At 40.3% G+C, this 19,907-nt stretch overlaps 1 protein-coding gene across 1 annotated transcript in view; it reads right to left on the bottom strand.

Moving 5' to 3' along the window:
- fam184aa (family with sequence similarity 184 member Aa) overlaps window positions 1-19,907 on the bottom strand; it is a gene marked incomplete at both ends in the record, with an annotated part of 121,995 nt that overhangs the window by 36,651 nt on the left and 65,437 nt on the right. The window contains 6 exons of the mRNA XM_083896364.1: window positions 2,090-2,240; window positions 2,368-2,489; window positions 9,924-10,085; window positions 10,168-10,290; window positions 17,923-18,108; window positions 18,189-18,370. Coding sequence (XP_083752490.1) covers window positions 2,090-2,240; window positions 2,368-2,489; window positions 9,924-10,085; window positions 10,168-10,290; window positions 17,923-18,108; window positions 18,189-18,370 — 926 coding nt within the window. The remainder of the gene's footprint in view (window positions 1-2,089; window positions 2,241-2,367; window positions 2,490-9,923; window positions 10,086-10,167; window positions 10,291-17,922; window positions 18,109-18,188; window positions 18,371-19,907) is intronic.

Below are 19,907 nucleotides of genomic sequence, written 5' to 3'. Positions count from 1 at the left end.
CTTGTTATTTTAGCACCACATTTTGTACTTGTCATATCCGACACAACAAAGCTTGTTGTTACCTCTTGACTCAATGTCAAGAAAATTTCACTGAGTGAGTCGGAACCGTCTGACAGATGAGGTGTGAAAAAGATAGTAAATGGTTTGTGTTTATATTTACTCATATTTAACTAATGACACATTGCTCCGATCTGTGCATCAGTGTGTGTCCTGGTTCTATCACAGGACGCTGGTGCCCCAGTTTTTATTTCTATTCCTACAAACCTGAACAGTGAAAAATCTACATTTATGAATGCCTGGAACCAGGTCACATCTGAACACCACCACCTATGCATCTAATGATACTGCTCTTATTCTGTGTACCATTAACATAGGAAACAAAGTCCACACAGAAATGGACTTTGGTCTTACCAGGGTTTCGAACTAGGGACCTTCTTTCTGTGAGGCAATAGTGTTAGCTACTACAATAACCATGTGACACATTTCTATATTTATCTGTAGTTTTAAAGGTGAAGTAAGTAGTTTATAGTGACACCTGAAAACCATCTCCGGCCAGAAGAAGCTGGACTCCCAGACTGTAGGGGACCAGAGGTGGGCTAACGACTTGTACTTATTCTTCAATAGGTTTGATCAGGTTTCTCCAGTGCTTTCAACACCATACAGCCAGCATTTCTGAAGGACAAGCTGGAGCATGCAGGAGTTGATCCTCACCTCACATCCTGGATTGTGGATTATTTGACTGATCGACCCCAGTATGTGAGGACTCAGGATTGTGTGTCTGACATGGCTGTCTGCAGTACAGGGGCCCCACAGGGAACGGTTCTGGCTCCGTTCCTCTTCACCCTGTACACTGCAGATTTCTCCTACAGCTCCCCCTCCTGTCACCTGCAGAAGTTCTCTGACAACTCTGCCATTGTCGGCCTCATCACAGACGATGACGACAGAGAATACAGAGAACTTTTTCAGGATTTTGTGGACTGGTCCCTGCGGAACCGCCTCCAGCTCAACGCGGAGAAAACTAAGGAGCTGGTGGTGGATTTCGGCAGAAGACGGCACTCTCCTCCATCACCGGTGAGCATCCAGGAAATGGACATAGAGATGGTGACATCTTACAAATACCTGGGTGTTCACCTAAACAATAAACTGGACTGGTCTGATCATGCTGCTGCGCTCTACAGGAAGGGTCAGAGCAGACTCTACCTGTTGAGGAGACTAAGGTCTTTTGGAGTGCAGGGTGAACTCCTGAAGACCTTCTATGACTCGGTAGTGGCATCAACCATTTTTACGCAGTGGTCTGCTGGGGCAGTGGCATCACAGCCGCAGACAGGAAGAGGCTAAACAGGCTGATTAAAAAAGCCAGCTCTGTCCTTGGATGTCCCCTGGAACCAGTGGAAGTGGTGGGAGAGAGGAGAATGGCTACCAAGCTATCATCTCTGATGGACATTCTCTCCCACCCCCTGCAGAACACCATCGCAGCACTGGGCAGCTCCTTCAGTCACAGACTCAAACATCCAAAATGTCTGAAGGAGCGTTATCGTAGGTCGTTCCTCGATGCAGCTGTTAGACTGTACAACAAGTACTACTCTAAGTAGACCACACACACACACACACACACACACACACACACTCTCCACGTGCAATATACTGTTCATTTTTCATACTGTCAAATTTTTTATACTGTAGTTTTCTCATCAGTGCAATATCCATATCCTTATTTAATATCCTTATTAAATAGCTCAACCTTGTTTTCTTACACTATAAATACCATGTGCATACTGTGTATATTCTGCAGACCGGTTATAATGTTCATTCTACATTCTATTTTTAAACCTATTTTTATAGTCAGTGTTAATATCTTTATATATTGTACTTTATATATTCTATTTCTTTTTGGTAATGCATGTTTATTATTTATTATTCTTATCTTTATTGTCTTGCTGCTGTAACACTGGAAATGTCCCCACTGCAGGACTAATAAAGGACTATCTTATCTTATCTTATCTTATCTTATTCGCATAGACTGAAACCTCCTAAAACATCTGTTACAACCTTGGGTCAGCATACATCCAGATGTAAACGTGTGTGTTACCTGCTCCAGCAGGTCCTCCACCTTCCTCTGCCAGCCTTCTCTTGCTGCCATCATCTCCAGTTCCTTCTGCTGAGAGAGCTGTGTCAGCGCAGACTGCTTGTCCGTTTCGTACTCCTCGTTTAGCTCCTCCTTCAACAAGCGCACTTCTTCCCTGCAGCGAGACACACAGACATACTTTTTTGTAATATGTAAACAAAATGTTGCTTTCAAATGTGTTCCTACTCCTTCTTATTAAAAATCACTTAACATGTGAGACACATGAGGACTGAGGATCTTACTGTAGTGCATCTCTCCACTTCTGCTCCAGGTCATCGGCCATCTTGTCCGTCTTCTGCTTCTCTTCAGTTCTGATGGACATCAATCTGGCATCATGCTGCTGTTTCTGGGTCTCAATTTCCTCCTGCAAAGACAAAAGATCCTCTGCTACTTCATTTCTCTTGTCTTTTTTGTCCTGCCTATCTTGTTTTTTGGACATTTGTCAGCCAATTTGACACCAAAAAGCCACATAAACCTATTTCATCCACATCTTATTATAAAGCAGGTTAAATAAGCTATTGGTTATGTCATAAAGAGTTTGCTGTCAACAAAATGCATACATTTTTGTTGATGTAATCATTGTGTCTTTGTTTGGTCTTTGTGAACAGAAATGATGAACACAGGGGCGGGTGGGGACAAGAAGAGTCTATCCCGTCAAACTGCTGAGCAAGTTGTGTCACAGGTGCGTCGATCCACAGTGCCACCATAACATTTAAAATTGACAGCCCTAGAAAAGTGTTTCACCTATGCAGATGAAAACTGGCAGACGTGATTATCAGGAGAACATCAAGAAAAAAGTCTCTTGGACCTATCACAGAAACACAACAATAAGGTGACCATTATGCCCATTTTGGTCATTTCGCATTTTGAACAAACTCTTCCTACGGCTTTTCCGCAATCAACTTCAATTTTGGACAGGCCACTCTGGACAAGATAAGGATTAAACTTTATCAAAAGCTGTCACATGGTATTGGCACTAGGGGACAGTAAACGTGTGGCTAAGTCTGATGACTCACCAAAAAGTATAAAACTGTTATAACTTTGCAATACAAGGTCAGATCACAACCAAACTTGCTATTATTGATAAGTCGCTCCACACCGCAACATGTGCAAAGGGACGGAAGGACCCGTTCATAACTGGTTGCCATGCACTACGGCATTGTTCCCAGGTAACACATGATCTAAACACACAGAGGTGAGTGGAGCTGATAGACTTAATCAATACTGTGTGAGCTCATTTAAGATTGGCTTGAATGTGACATAAATTACACACTACAGCTTTAACACTAACATTGCACTCCCTCTAAATGTAAGGGAATATTTGCAAGCTGCTCTCTGACCGGATGCAGCACTTTAATAGCCGGGGGCTGGATGACTCACAGTGCCCACTTCCTGCTGAAGAGTCTCCGGGGTTTATCTGCTGACAAGCTCATTTAGAGACCTCAAAGCTTTGAGGGAAAATAAATATAGACATTTTACAAATGAGGAGATGAGAAATGTTTTTTGCATTTTCAATACAAAGTTCTGATTATCTATAATGTAGATATTAGATATATTTAAAAGAATATGTAATGATGTTTGTTTCAAAAAAAATAGACTAAACACATTATCTAGAAGAGTGATCATGACATAGCCTACAGTTCTTCTCATGTTTACAAAAACATGAATGATAAGGTACATATAAAAAATAAAAAACTGACATAAATATATATACTGACACGAAAAATACTTATTTCTGCTGTAAACACTGAATTTTTACATCCATCTCTCCGCAACAATGGTCCGCATTAACAAACATGCGGGCCATTAAAGAGGTTATGTTATGCTTTATCTGAAATATACAGAAATGTAATGGTGGAAATGCATTGGTGGAATTGAAGAGGACTGAGAGTTCCCTTTTAAAAAAGAAGTTAACCAGGCTGGTCCATTTGGGAACAAAAGATCTCTTTTAAAAGGGAGACCTGGCCAAAAGGGAAGCAGCATAATTACTTTAAAGACAATAAACAACATGTACAATTAACAACATTAACACTTGTTTACATAAAATGCACACAGACAAGGTAGACTTCAATGATTTCACCAGAGATTTGAATTTGAACCTTGTGTTACTACAGTGCTTCTCAATTATTTTCTGTTATGTCCCCTTAGGATGAAGAAAAAAATGGCCAAACAGAATTTACGAAGATGTACATTCATCCATATATAATCAATTTTAAAATGTGCAATATTTTGGTTGAATCCTAGCAGCTGATGATAGTGTGTTGTTAAAGCCGTGGATCGATAAGCAGTATCAAAAAAAGTAGTAGAAAATGTTGACCTTGAATGATCCCCATTCCTAGTTCTGCATTTAATTCGCTGTTACAATCAATTGGTTTTATTCAACAGGTGAATAAACTCACTCACAGCCTTAGCCATACCCTCGATCTTGTTCTTGTTGTGACAAATTGTACAAATATAATTTTTTTTAAAGATTTTCCCAAAACCCTCTCCTATCTGATCATTATTTAGTAACATTTGATTGTACAATGAATTACAATGACTGTCCAGGGTGTACCCCGCCTATCGCCCAATGTCTGCTGAGATAGGCACAGCACCCCCCGCGACCCTCTGGTGGAGGATAAAGCGGTAGATAATGGATGGATGGATGGATGAATTACAATGAAATAAGGAAAAACTACTGCTACAGTCAGTGCCTGTATCCATCCATCCATTTTCTACCACTTTATCCTCCACAGGAGGGTCACTGGGTGCTGTGCCAATCTCAGCTGACATAGGGCGATAGGCGGGGTTCACCCTGGACAGTTCGCCAGTCAGTCTGATAATACTATTCATAAATTGAAGGAGTGCTACCTTTATTTAACTCAGTGTCAGTGTACATCTGAAGATACCTGTTGAGATTTTGCAGCAACTCTCATAGATAATCTTGTTGATAGGACAGCAGCCCCATCTTACAAGCTTCACGTAGATTGGAAAGAAAATGGCATTCCACTACTCTAGAGGAATTTCATACAGCCTGGAAGAGTAATGGCAAGATTTCTTTTCAGCACTGTCATCAAAGTCACTGCTCTACTGAGCCGTCCATTCCTTTAACACTGAGCATGACTCAGACGACTTCATGAACTTCTTTGTAAATAAAATAACATCAATTAGAGAATAAATTAATCACATCCTCCCTCAAAGTGGGACTGATTAATGTTTATTTTATTTTTCTAGAAGAAGAGCTTTAGAAGCAGATTACACATTCTCCCCCATAGATCTTCCTGAGTTAACATCATTAGTATCATCATCCAAACCATCAATCCGTCAGTTAGATCCTATCCCCACTAAACTGTTTAAAGGAGACATATTATGCAAAATTAACTATATTTGGGACTCTGGAGGGCCTATGAGTAGGCAAAGTGTGAAAAAAGATAACTCACTCATGTTTTTGTGGTCCACCTGAGTCTAAGTACAGGAGATAAACACACGATGTTGACTTCCGCACTCATTTGTATGTCACAATGAGACATTCCTAGAATTGTTGTCTCGTGGAGCTCCGCTTTGTCCCTAAAAAAGTGCTGGCGAGGGCAACAGTATCCGGAAGAGCGGAAGTATGCGGTGTTCTATTCTAGGATACACGACGTGTCCAGTGGATATATTTGATATATGACGGAAATATGCCGGCTGGAGTCGGCAAATGATCGCTTTTCCAAATGTTAACTGCTGTTAGCTACCGTAGCTGACATAGTTTCCTGTGTCTCATTTGCATTTAAAGAGACAGGCACTCAAAACAGAGCATTCTGAACAGGGCTGTTTTGGCAGGGCGATTGAACTGCTGTGGTGCTTATGGTATTTTGACCAAAGCATGTTCATTAACTTGCAGAAATAGGGTATAATTTGTCTACTTTAAGGATGTGTTTCCTTTGATTAACAGCTCTATGTTAAATCAAATAAATATATCCTGAATATTAAATGCCAAGCTTTTAAAGTAGCAGTTTAGCAGTAAACCCCTTTTCAAAAAAGCAAACCCAGCCCATGTGCTAATTATTGACCTAGATCAATCTTCCCTTCATTTCTAAAATCAAAAATCCTACAAAAGGCAGTTCAGTGTCAAATCAGTGATATGAATGATTGTGATAATGATTCAGTTTTAATGATTTCTGTGTTATGTGGAGCAAAGACTAAGAAAATATTCACATTTAAGAAGCTGAAATAATTTAGTAATCGATTAATAATCGATTCATTGATTAATCGTTTCAGCTCTACTGACAATACTAATTTTTGATGATTTGATGTAAGTTCCTTACACAGGAACCTGACCTAGGAAATTCCGAGTTCGGAATCTAAAATGGAATGCACTATTAGTTCAAGCTGTGCTCTCAGAAAAAGACACACTCAGCAGAGATGAGTCACATAACTGAGCCTTAGAGTTTCATCATAATTATCATAACAGTTTACCATATTGTGATTCTAAGTGGCATTTCTTGTAGGACATATATTACATGTATGAAGGACATAGCTTTATATTTCAGTCTCATTATTTTTTGGATTTATAATCACATTATCATCAGGAGAGGAAAAAAAATAGAGGTGTTTAATTCATTGCTATAAATTGACTCATTCTACTATCCCATTACACAATAGTTGGTCGAGATTAACTGTGAAGTGGGTCTTTGCTGTTAATACGAGATAGTCTTTTTTATAGAAGAGCTGCTGGGAAAGCAAAAAGCTCCATGTAACAGTGGCATTCAATTATCACCCTGCAAGAGCCGTTTCATTCGCGACCGACCTATCACTAATACCAACACAGCACCACTCAACTCATAGCCTCCTCATCATTATTTCACAGCTGCCTGTATTTCCCTCTATTCCCTGGTTTCAACCATCTTTCTTCCTCATCTGCTCTCCAGTCCCTTCACCAGAATTTACAAAGGATGAACTGATACAACACTGATACTGACTGTAAAAGCCGCCACCAACGCTGACATGTGTCCAAGAATGTGAGGGGGGCTGTGGTTGTCTGCTATACATTTAGTGCATAAGGATGTCCTGATCCTGATATCAAGCATCAAGTATCAACATTGGCAATAATCCCAATCTTTTACAGTTGCAGAGTTTTCCAAATGCTTCGCACATCTTTAGTGGAGGCCAAAGCAGGTGAACACTGCTGTACCTCCAGTTAAACATCAGCACTCATCAGTAATCAGATCAGATCACAAGTGCCGATTAAAGGATCGGCACTTGTCTGGTTCAAGTCCTATTTATCGGACAGATTTCAGTTTGTTAGTGTAAACGAGGAATCCTCCTATTCACTAAGGTCAACTAGTTCCTCAGGGTTCTGTGCTTGGACCTATTCTTTTTATCCTGTACGTGCTGCCATTAGAGAACATTATCAGGAAACACAACATAGATATTCATTGTTATGCAGACGACACCCAGCTATGTGTATCTGTACGACCGGATGACCCAAACCCATCTATTAATCTCCAGGATTGTCTTATAGACATACAGACTTGGATGACTCGGAACTTTCTGATGCTTAACACAGAAAAAACTGAGGTCATGGTCCTCGGGCCAAAAGAAATAAGAGCAGCACTTGGAGCTCTAAACTTAGGCAGTAACACTTCAGTCCCTTGTACTACAGTAAGGAACCTAGGAGTCCTGTTTGACCAGGATTTATCACTGGATGAACACATTAAGCATATATGTAGAACAGCCTTCTTCCACCTTCGCAACATCAAGACAATTAGAAACATTATATCACGACAAGACTCTGAGAAACTTATCCACGCCTTTATAACATCTAGGCTGGATCTCGTAACTCCTTACTGTCTGGATGTTCTAGTAAGTCCCTGAGAAGCCTTCAACGTCCAGAACGCAGCAGCACGGATACTGACTGGAACCAGACGACGTGATCATATAACTCCTGTCTTGGCTTCTCTTCACTGGCTCCCAGTGAAAAGTAGAATAGATTTTAAAATACTTCTACTTACATACAAGGCCCTGAATAATCAGGCACCTTCTTATATTTGTGACTTAATCACTTTATATCAACCGAATAGACCGCTGCGCTCCCTGAACTCAGGTCTACTGGTTATTCCTAAAATATCTAGAAGTAGAATCGGTGGTAGAACATTTAGCTACCAGGCTCCTCTCCTGTGGAACCAACTTCCGCTTTCAGTCAGACAGTCTGACTCTGTCTCTGCCTTTAAGGTGAGACTGAAAACCTACCTTTTTAACATAGCCTATAGTCGAAGCTAGATCAGGTATGTCCTGATTAGAATAGTCTATCTTATGCTGCCATAGGCTTAGACTGCTGGGGGAATTTCCCATCATGCACTTAGAATGAGCACACAGACTTTGCACGAGCCGCACTTTCTCTACCCCGTCCTAGATTTTTCATCCCTCACCACTTACCTGATGTCCCTCCATGACATGTGGCACATCAATCTGATGTAGCACATCTCTAACTGATTTTTAATCTCTTACAGTTTTGCTGACACCAGTGAACGACATGAGGTCAGGACAGGAAAGAGGACTCCGTTATCCCCAAATCTCTGACCACAACAGCCTTCACTACAGACTGTGACAAACCCAGTGATCCAGATGGATCCTGGCATTTAAAGACTTTTTCACTTTTTATTCTTGTCATTGTGTATTGTATGTTTTGGGTAACATCTACTGCACGTCTGTCCGTCCAGGGAGTGGATCCCTCACCTGTGGTTCTCCCTAAGGTTCCTACCCTTTTTCCCTTTTACAAGGGTTTTTTTCCCCCTGGTAGTTTTTCCTTACCCTGGTCGAAGGTCTAAGGACAGAGGATGTTACCAACCCTGTGAAGTCCCGTGAGACAAACTATGTTTTGTAAACTGTGGGCTTTATAAATAAAGATTGATTGATTGATTGATTGACAAGGAAAAACACATTGCAGAAGAACTAAATTGTGGCTGTTAAATCTTTGACAGTACATCATGTGGTGTTTGTGAATGAAGACTGGAAACAAATTGCGGCTCATTGTGTCATATGCTCGGCGATATAGCCTATTTCCATTTGAACATTTCAAGGAATGAAATGAGCCACTGATACACATGCATGTTTGTAAAAAGCAACCCATGGTGGAGATCTGTGCTCTCTGATTGCCCTCATTTCTTTTATTGACACTAACTATTTTTTTTCGTTTAATTGTGAGCATCTGTAATAAATATCTGTAAAAAATTCAAGTTTGTGGTTATCATTTGGGACACAAAAACATGGCATAGAGTCATTCCTGGAATTTAGCAGTACATGGTATGATCTAAATTCAAGTGACTGGGTGAGAAGACAACAGCATGTGATGGATGTCTGAAATGAAATAGCAAGTCATTAACTGCCCTCCTACTGAAAGCAGGATCACTGAGCTTTCCTGTAGCTCCGAATCCCAAATATGTCTTGGATGCTTAAGGAAATATTAGGAAATTATAAATTCCAAACATTATTTATATAGGGATGAACGATTTTGAATAAATATCTATTTGCAATTATTTTCACAGGAAATGCGATTGTGATATGATCAGAGGGATGGTACTTTTTATTATTCTCATTTTCATTCAAAAAACATATTTAAAAGGATAAATGTGTGGTATTAATGTGTGGTAAGATGTTCTCTTCAGTCTGTAGAATAAGATGTGTATAGATTAAGACAATAATTCATCTAAAATTATATTTTGACACACATTTTGGCATGAACAAATATTGCGCCTCCTGCCACTTGAAAATTGCAGTAAGAATGCATTGATTGCAGATTAATTGTTCAGCCCTATTTTTACATAGGTTTTTAGCTCACCTGCAGGTCAGTCAGCAGATTACTGGTCTCTCTGACTCGTGCTCTGGTTGCATCCAGTTCTATCTTGAGTTTCTCCTGTGTCTCCTTCAGGCAGGTGATCTGTGACTGAGCTGAGTTCAAGTTCTGCTGCCCTTCCCTAACCAGCTCCTGCAGGTGGGACACCTGACCACATGAACAGAATGGTCAGAAAACAAAAAAACAGATCAGTCAGTTTCCGTCAAATTAGATGTAAAATGTTTCTTACCTCCTGATTGGCCATGTTGAGCTTGGCCGAGAGTTCCTCCTTCAAGTTATCCAGCTGCTGTTGGAGGCAATCTCGCTGCTCCTCCAGCGACAGGCGCCTAATCTCAAACTCTTGACTTATTTTCTAAAAAGTAGAAGAAGGAAAGTTAGAAAGGTGCTGGACTCATCCATGATATACAAATATAATGTATATAAATATAATCTATTATATAGGTCCATAAATCGACACAATTCTCTTCTTTTTGGCTCTATACACCACTACACTTACATCCAAATCAGGTGAACGGTGTAGGAATTACAACACTTTCTAAATGTGCCTCCCACTTCTTACGGGACCAAAAGTAATGGGACAATTAACTGAAAAGCTATTTCATGGACAGGTGTGGGCTATTCACTCATTATATCATCTTCAATTAAGCAGGTAAAAGTTCTGGATTTGATTCCAGGAGTGACATTTGCATTTGGAATCTGTTTCTGTGAACTCTCAATATGAGATTAAAGGAGCTGTCACTGTCAGTGAAGCAAGTCATCATTAGGCTGAAAAATCAAAACAAACCCATCAGAGAAATAGCAAAAACATTAGGTGTGGCCAAATCAACTGTTTGGAACATTCTTAAAAAGAAAGTTGGCCAGCTGGCCAGATCAAAAACACTCTCCAGGATGTAGTTGTATGTGTTTCAAAGCCTCTGTGAATGCAGAGGGTTCACAACAAGATGTAAACCATTGGTGAGCATCAAAAACAGGAAGACAAGATTAGAATTCGCCAAACAACACCTAAAAAAGCTGCTACAATTCTGGAAGAACATCCTCTGGACAGATGAGACCAAGATCAACTTGTACCACAGTGATGGGAAGAGAAGAGTGTGGAGAAGGAAAGGAACTGCTCATGATCCACAACATACCACCTCATCAGTGAAGCATGGTGGTGGCAGTGTCATGGTGTGGACATGTATGGCTGCCAATGGAACTAGTTACCTTTTGTGTTTATTGATGATGTAACTGCTGACAAAAGCAGTAGAATGACCAGCAATATTATCTGCTCATATTCAGCCAAATGCTTCAGAACTCTTTGGACGGCACTTCACAGTGCAGATGGACAATGACCCAAAGCATACTGCAAAAGCAACCAAAGAGATTTTTAAGGCAAATAAGTGGAGTATTAAACAATGAAAGTTGGATTTATGATCGTTTAGTTTGTCCCATTAATTTTGGTCCCCTAAGAAGTGGGAGGCACATATATAAAGTATTGTAATTCCTACACCGTTCACCTGATTTGGATGTAAATACCCTCAAATTAAACCCATTGTAGTGGTGTATAGAGCCAAAAACAAGAGAAGTGTGTGGATGTCCCAATATTTATGGACCTGACTGTACAAAAGCAACCAAATAAGCCTTTGAATTATTTGCTAAAAACATAAACCATTCGTGTTTTATAGAAACAGATATACAGTTTCAAAACAAGTTTCTCCTGAAATATAAACCATAGGAGTATAATCTTCATAAAAAGACGTAATCCCATTTGTGTCTTAATATGTGTAGACACATGATTCTTCATTTGAACTTTAAAGGCCACCTCAAGAAAAAGAAAACAAACACTTTCTATAATCCTCATCACCAGAGCAATAAATCTTTTCTGGGCCACTCTGATTATTTTTTTCTCCAAAAATAAAAAAGCAACATTGTGCTCAGTTTGTATTGAATTTCATAGACATCACACTCTATGTCGCATGGCTGGATAAACATCACAGCATCCACAGAGACACATTTCTGTTGCTTACAGTGAGTTCATCCTTTTAACACCAATTAACATGTTCTGTTTATGCCAATATCAGATAGTCAACACAACTGATTTACTGATTTTCTACATGGAAATAATGTAACAATTGTAAAATGTTTATATTTAAAGGAGCAAAGAGGTTCAGCTTCTCAAACATGAGGCTTTATTTTTTCACTCTCTCACTTTTATTCATATCATTGGAATTTGGATAATACATAACTGTCTTATCTGGCTACACAGATAAGACATCTGTGTAGCCAGAGTGCATCTCAATCTAATTTCAGATTGAGTATGAGAGTGGGTGGTCACCTCCCATTTTCAAGAGGAGTGACCAACGGATGTACCGAGATGCCTGTGAACAAATGTGCTTGTTGTAGTTTTCTAGGAGCAATGGTTATTTGGTAATATACTCTGCGGAGCAGGTCGCTTAACCACTTCTTCCCTGACCCTCTTTTTGCAGTCCCTGCTCGAAAATGACATGCCCAAACTAAATAGAGTAAACCTCTGCAGTTACAAGCTCTATGTGGATTATCTTGGTATCAAACTACAGATAACACTTGTGAGATTCCACAAGAGGTGTAAGTTTCACTGTAGATGCCACTGTCAGAGTAAATGTACATGGAACACAGCATAACTGAAGGATTGTTTTCTCTCGCCTAAAGAAATATTGCATTTTAAAGCAAATATCACCTTTAAAATATGCAGTAGGAGCTTAAAAACACATGGAGGTCATGTAACAACATATGGACATGAGCTGTGCAAAGTCTGATGCTGCTGAAATGAAGCAGAGTGAAATTACAGAGGTTTTAGTAAAGAGATGTCTGGGCGTCCTCTCTTTCGGCGCAGTTTGGCACCATCTGTGCCATTTGAGATTTCTTAGGTACCAAATTATTAAAAAACCCTTTTTATTAAAAATTTTATTTATATGTCACTACAGGTCTAAAAATAACTTTTTTGGAAAAAAAATGTATATGATAACTCGCTGTAAATGGATGCTCCCTGTGCGGTGCGTGATTACAACTCTGTGACCCTGCAGCGTCTTCAGTTACGCAGCGCCATATCTCTGGCTTACCTTGGTCAATTAGAGTGATTGACAGCTCGTTTTAAACCTCTAAACCGGTAGAATCAGACCCCGGTCTTCAAATGCATGTGAATCACTTAATTAGCAAGTCAAAAGGACATAAATGCATGTGACACGTGTGCGGACATTGGCCTTTCTCTAATCAGAACGGTCTAATGTCAATGTGGTTTTGATAAACAGCAAAGGTAAGACAACACTTCTGCTTGTATTTCTTGAAAGTCAGTTGTTGTTTTACTCTTATTTTGGGGCTGGATCCGTGAATCTTGGTCGTAGAGTGATAAAAATGGTACCGCTGGAATCTGTTTGTTCTCCGCTGTCCAGCCGACATAAGAATGGTTTATATGAGCTTTTAGCTGAGTTTCTGACCTTTCTGTGGGTATGCAGCATGAATGTGTTTGATAAAGTTAGATATGGTTTTGTGACGCATTTGTCGCTGCGTCTGATGCTGCCCCCGGTATCGGGGCCAACCGTGAAGAAGAGGTTAAAATGGAATCAACAGCCGGACAGTAGATATCTGCTCTTCATGTTGGATGTTTCCAAAAGCTCCATTTTAGGAGATTCTGAAGGCCAAAATGGATCACTTTGAACTGTGGTGAAGAGATCTGAACTGCGGTAGAGAACTTCAAACTAAAGTTTGAACTGTGGTGGAGAACATCATTCTATGGTTAAGAACTTCAAACTGTCTCAATGTACAGCTCGCCTGATATTATTTTTAGAAGAAGATGAAGAACGAGAAGGGGGTGGAGAACTTTGAGCTGTGATGGAGAACTTTGAAATGTGGAAGCAACATTGCACATCTCAGTGTACTTCCTGCCAGAAATTATTATTAGGAGAAGATGAAGACATTTCTCCCTGTATTTCCTTGTATTATCATGGCCAACAAATTTAGCAAGAAAATTATCAGCGGAGTAAAAGATAATGAAAATGCTGCTAATCTTATCTGGCTCGAAGTTAATTGCAGTGAATAAGCAATTTGTGGAAATAGCCATTTAATTGCCTCAGTTTGGAAATGTCCTGCTGACAGCATAAGAGTTTATCCTCTTCTTCACGGTTGCCCCCGGTACAGGGGCAGCGTCACACACAGCGACAAAAGCGTCATAAAACAATATCTAACTTTAACAAACATAATTTGGTACCTAAGAATTCTCAAATGACACAGATGGTGCCAAACTGTGGCAAACGAGAGAACGCGTAGACGCGTGTTATTAGTATTTTGATACCAAGATAATCCACATAGAGCTTGTAACTGCAGAGGGTTACTCTATTTAGTTTGGGCATGTCAACTCCAAAAACAGGGTCAGGGAAGAAGAGGTTAATGCAAAAAAAAGACATGAACCTAAAGAAGACGAGGCACAGCTCTGGTGTACGTAATATTCCCTGCCTCCCCTTTAATCCGCTCTCAATATTGTTCTTTCATCCAGGGAATATATAAACACACGCCCACATGCTCACACAATGTCAATTATAATCAGCCAATTAGCGGTCAGCTTCAAACGGCACTGAAAACAGTGGTGTGTTCTGAAAGAGGGGTAGGATGGGATGAGATACAAAAGGAATAGATTTTGGGGACAAATCATGTGAGGTAACAGTAAATAAACATTAAAAACACTAAATAATTTTGACTGCATGTCAACAAGGAGATCCAGAATGAATGGGAGTCTTAGCTGCTTAGCTGCACTTGGCTAACTGTTAGGCACATGAGTGAATAAATGGGGTGAAATGCGCTGTAAGGGATGAATGTGTCTGGGGGTGACAAGTGCTCCTCTTTATCTACAACTGTAATTTATAATAATAACAAAATATCCAATCAGATTATTCTGACCACTCATTTGTACTGTCACTAGTACTAAAAGCCCTTCCTACATCAGCGCCAAATAGCTGTATTTTACTGAATAAATATATATTCATGTATATGGATTTAGTTTGATTAATACATAAGAGGTCCCTTTTTCCTTGTGCCCAAAAAATGTTTTCCTCAAAAATGTCTGTATGGACAATATACCACATAGATAAATACTAGCAACAGTAATCTGACTGGTCCAAGTTGTTGGTGTTTGATTGACAACTTGCATGTAGAAAGAGTACATTTTTGCACCTGGATCAGAACATAACAATACTAGATACACGTATATATACTGAAACAAAATATTTTGAGGGTGTAGTTACACTTAACCCATTGAAGCCGGGAAAGCATTGCCACGTTTCTACCATTAGAGCCGGGAGCGCGGCTATACGTTTATTCTACCATAGACGCCGGTAAAGCAGATACGTAAATTTTCGGGGGGTATAAGGGTTCCTCGCGCCATTGTTTAGAAATTTCTTCGAGCAAACATGGAGGACTTTGACAGCGGAGAGATTTCTGAAGGCAGTGATTTTGAGCGATTTTGAGTGATTTTGAGTTTCTTGTCTTCGATGACATCATTGCTGATAACATTGATTGGCTGAACCAATCGACCAGGATTTATGGTTACAACATAATTATGTTTGAAGACCACGAGATCGGCGATAATGATGATGACTTTGAAGGTTTTGAAAGTGACGGAAGACAGAGAATTACCACCATAATCGACCGGGTGACAGTGGATTTACCTGCCGATGCCACATCGCTGTAAGCATCGTATCATATCACCATCACATGAGAAGCAGACTGTTACAGTCATTACATGCTGTTCTTGTTCTTCACACTCAATCAGGACTAAATCAAGGCACTGACATAAGTTGATATGACTTACATTTTCTTACTGTTTTTTAATTGAAATAGTTATTCACTTTACTTTTTGTATCCAAATAAGCCACAGGTGTAAGCTCTCAAATGCTTTTTGAATTGTGTTCCTATCTGCTACAGAGACTGAGAAATCAGTCATTTAGTAGGCATTGAAGCTCAGGTTTTAGAGACATTTTTTCCAGGCGTTTCAGGCCTTAAAGTGGAACTAGACCGGAAGTTCCTATTAACGCTGTTTTTTTGGTGTATATCTGCGTCATTACCTTGTTTATGAAGCCCTGACGGTTCGAAACAAACAGTTCAGCCACTGCTGAGAACGCTGTGTTGATTGTAATCTCGGGGCTCAACGAGATCACTGAAAATCCCGTAATAGTTACGTAAACAGCGCTTCTCCTGAACAGCAGATCGTCCTGCTCTGGGCATTAGTCCGGGCACATCCTGTTGCGTACATTGAACCGCAGAAGAAGAATAACGTCCGTTGTGGAGGTGTTTCACAAGCGACAGTGTCTTTTGACTCTGGGTCTGACTCCGGTTTAAAGTCATAAAAGGGACTGCGGCAGGGAGTCGTGAAGAAGCTATTTTTAAACACTGTTAAAACAATGTTTTGATAATGAGGAGCAGTGCATCCACCGTTCCAGAGGGGGGAGCTGCGCTTCTGAGAACGGATGTGCTGGATAGTACTGGCCAATCACAAGACTCTGTATTCTGGGGGTGAAAGTTCACTCTGAAATCTCGCAGCAGAAAAACAGCGTCAGAAAAGAGGATTTCTATCGGCTCATTTATAGCAACTAGGAGGTATTTGAAAAAAACAAGTTAATATATGTAAGTAGACCTCCATAACTGACATTTATGTGCAACAGGACCACTCTATGTCACCTTTAATGGGTTAAAGGCTCCCTTGCTCTGAGGCGGAAAACTTATTTAATGCTGTTGCTGGATAGAAATAGAGATAGCTCTACATCCACTTGTGTTTTGGTTTTTGGTCACTGGGCAGTTTGTGTATATTGAGTTCAGTACAATTTTCAAATCGTAACTCCAATAAATAGTTAATGAAGCAGATAAGACAACAAATAATCTCTGGCTCTGTTTCCTGCGTGAACCGAGTCCAAATATCTTAAAATAGTCAAACCACAAGAGAACAAGTCTGCTGAGCAGGTATTATTTTTTTAGTAACAGTGAAAGAGGCTTTGATATACTCATCTTAAAACTGCCTGTAAGACACAGGGGTTATTTTAGTGTCCCTGTTTAGAAAATCAAATGTGCATATATACATATATTTTGTACTGAAGCTTTAAGTTTAATGATAAGCCTATATTTTAGGTCTTATGTGGAAGAGATGGGACCATAATAAATTATAACACACACTCAAATTCTTAATGAGAATTTCCATATTTTTTCGCAATTCTGTATCTGGAATCCTGTGAAATTAACATAATCTAGCTCCCACTCAAGGGGGTGATTAGATGCAGAAACTATGCTCTATTCAAGTTTGGCTCCAAGATAAAACTATAGTCTTCAATATTTGCCAGGAAGGCCAATCAGAAATGTGATGATTCTTTTGTGACTTGGCTCCAAGAAGGTGTAAATCTTTGAGGCTCAAATTCTTCAGTCTACATGTGTTAGACATTTTTGGAAAAGCTTAGAAATCACACCCCCAGAATCTGTAATTATCTCAAAATGTCCATCTGCCTAATTGTTGCTGGTTTTGCCGTGGCTGGTCACATATGTTAAGGTCATTAGATAAAAAGATGATTTGTATCAGCAGTGGCAAGCTGCTCTTCTAATCTGAGGAAGCATCCTGCTGTACAACAATCATATCTGATTTTTGTTACACATTTGTTTTCAATTTTGTCTGAAAATGTAATCTATACAACAATTTCTAGTCATTGGTGACCACTAAAAGCTGTTTTATACACAGTTTTGCCATTCACCCATTCATACAGCATATATATATATATATATATATATGTGCCAGCACAATTTTCTTTCACTGATTCACATGCTGCCAAAGCTGTCACGAGCAACAACAGTTTCTTGCCAAGGACACAGCAGCATGCATGCAGACTAAGGGAGGCAGGAATCAAACCCACAACCTTCCAGTCAAAAGACTACTACATAAATGCAATTCTTTGTTTTCAAATTACACATCTCAGAAACAGTGAATCTTCAAACTCACCGTCAATAGTACTTCCTTCTCCTCCTCCTTCTCCTGCAGTGCCTCCTCCCTCATGGCCTGGTGTTTCTCCTCCATCTCCTCAATCGCTCTCACCTGCGCCTCCTTAAAGCGAAGCCTCTCCTCCTCAAAGTGTGTCCTGAGTCTGGAGAGCTCCTTCTCGTAGCCCTGGTGCTCTTCACGCAGTGACTAAGAAGGAAAGGGGAGGTTGACTTCAACCTGGCAAAGACTAGTGACTGGTGTGGATTGAAAAGAAAAGTCAAAAATACCTGTTCAAGTTTGATGACTTGCTGTTTGTGCTGTTCGCTTGAGGCCTGGCTCTGGTTGAGTAAAGCCTCCCTCTCTTCCTCCAGTCTGCTGATCTTCTCCTTAATCCGACTCTGCTCCTGGTCCAGGTTCCTGATGGTTGCTTCATGGGCCATCTGCGTGGCCTGCAGAGAGCCGATCTGACCTGAGAACAGTCACATCACAGTAAGTTCCTGATTAACATATGCATCCAATAGATCAAGTGGTATTTTTAGTGACAAAACAAACCAAATACTGGCTCTCTGTTAATCTCCTCAAAAGCAGTAGTTATTTAAATGTTCCCCTGAGAAAGATGTAGAGGAAAATTAGCACATAGAAAAGAAAGTTGAAAAGACGTGCAGAAAGAGAACAGATGTTTTCACAACAAATGAATGGATTATGAGACTACATTTAAATTACTTTATAAACAGGCTGGTTTCACAACCTTACCAAATTATTAAATGACACTAACCCTATTCTTTCTCTCCCCTAATCTCTGCTTTTCCTCCCCATCCTATCTACAGGATCCAGGTCTAGTTGTGGGGCCATTTTTATTAGTAGTACTGGCAGTATGACCGACTTTATTATGCTATGATTAAAATGTGTATCAGTAAATTGTTTTGCAACATGCTACTCACTCACTCATCTTCTACTGCTTTATCCTTCACATGAGGGTTGCTCTGGTGCCCACAACCCACAACCAGTCACCAGTCCATCACAGGACCAGACATAGAGAAAAACAACCATTCACTCCCACACTCCCTGCTGAAAAAACCAGCTTAGATTGACCAGCCTAAGCTGGTTTAGAGGGGTTTTGGACACTTTAGCTGGTTAAGCTGGTCACAGTGGTCCAGCAAACCATCCCAGCTCAGGCTGGTCTGCCATCCTGACCAGCCTAAGCTGGGATGGTTTGCTGGTTTAGAGGGGTTTTGGAAACTTTAGCTGGTTAAGCTGGTCACAATGGTCCAACTTAGGCTGGTCAGGCTGGCAGACCAGCCTGACCAGCCTAAGCTGGGATGGTTTGCTGGACCACTGTGACCAGCTTAACCAGCTAAAGTGTCCAAAACCCCTCTAAACCAGCAAACCATCCCAGCTTAGGCTGGTCTGCCAGCCTGACCAGCCTAAACTGGGATGTTTGCTGGTTTAGAGGGGTTTTGGACACTTTAGCTGGTTAAGCTGGTCACAGTGGTCTAGCTGGTCACCATACCTGGTTAAGCTGGTCACAGTGGTCTAGCTGGGCACCATAGCTGCTTAAGCTGGTCACAGTGGTCTAGCTGGTCACCATTGCTGGTTAAGCTGGTCACAGTGGTATAGCTGGTCACCATACCTGGTTAAGCTGGTCACAGTGGTCTAGCTGGGCACCATAGCTGCTTAAGCTGGTCACCATTGCTGGTTAAGCTGGTCACAGTGGTATAGCTGGTTAAGCTGGTCAGAGTTTGGTCACGCAAAGCATATATTATGCAATAAACACTTAAACAATACTGGAATCTTGGAAAACATTTATTGAAAATGATCTACAATATAAAATCAAATTCAGCATATTTCAGGTCACTGGAACACAAACAATAAAATAAGTCAACAATCAACACCTGTTGGCCTCAAGAACAGCTTTTAAAATAGAAAAGGTAGTTAGCTCTACTTGCACGCAAGTACTCTTGTCTGAAGGAACTTCACCTGTTTGGACTCCCCTCCTGGCATTTTAT

Source organism: Microchirus variegatus (assembly GCF_963457635.1).
Source record: "Microchirus variegatus genome assembly, chromosome: 1".
Classification (NCBI taxonomy): Eukaryota; Metazoa; Chordata; class Actinopteri; order Pleuronectiformes; family Soleidae; genus Microchirus; species Microchirus variegatus.
The sequence above is the reverse complement of the archived record's forward strand: the minus strand, read 5'-3'. Positions and strand labels throughout refer to the sequence as shown.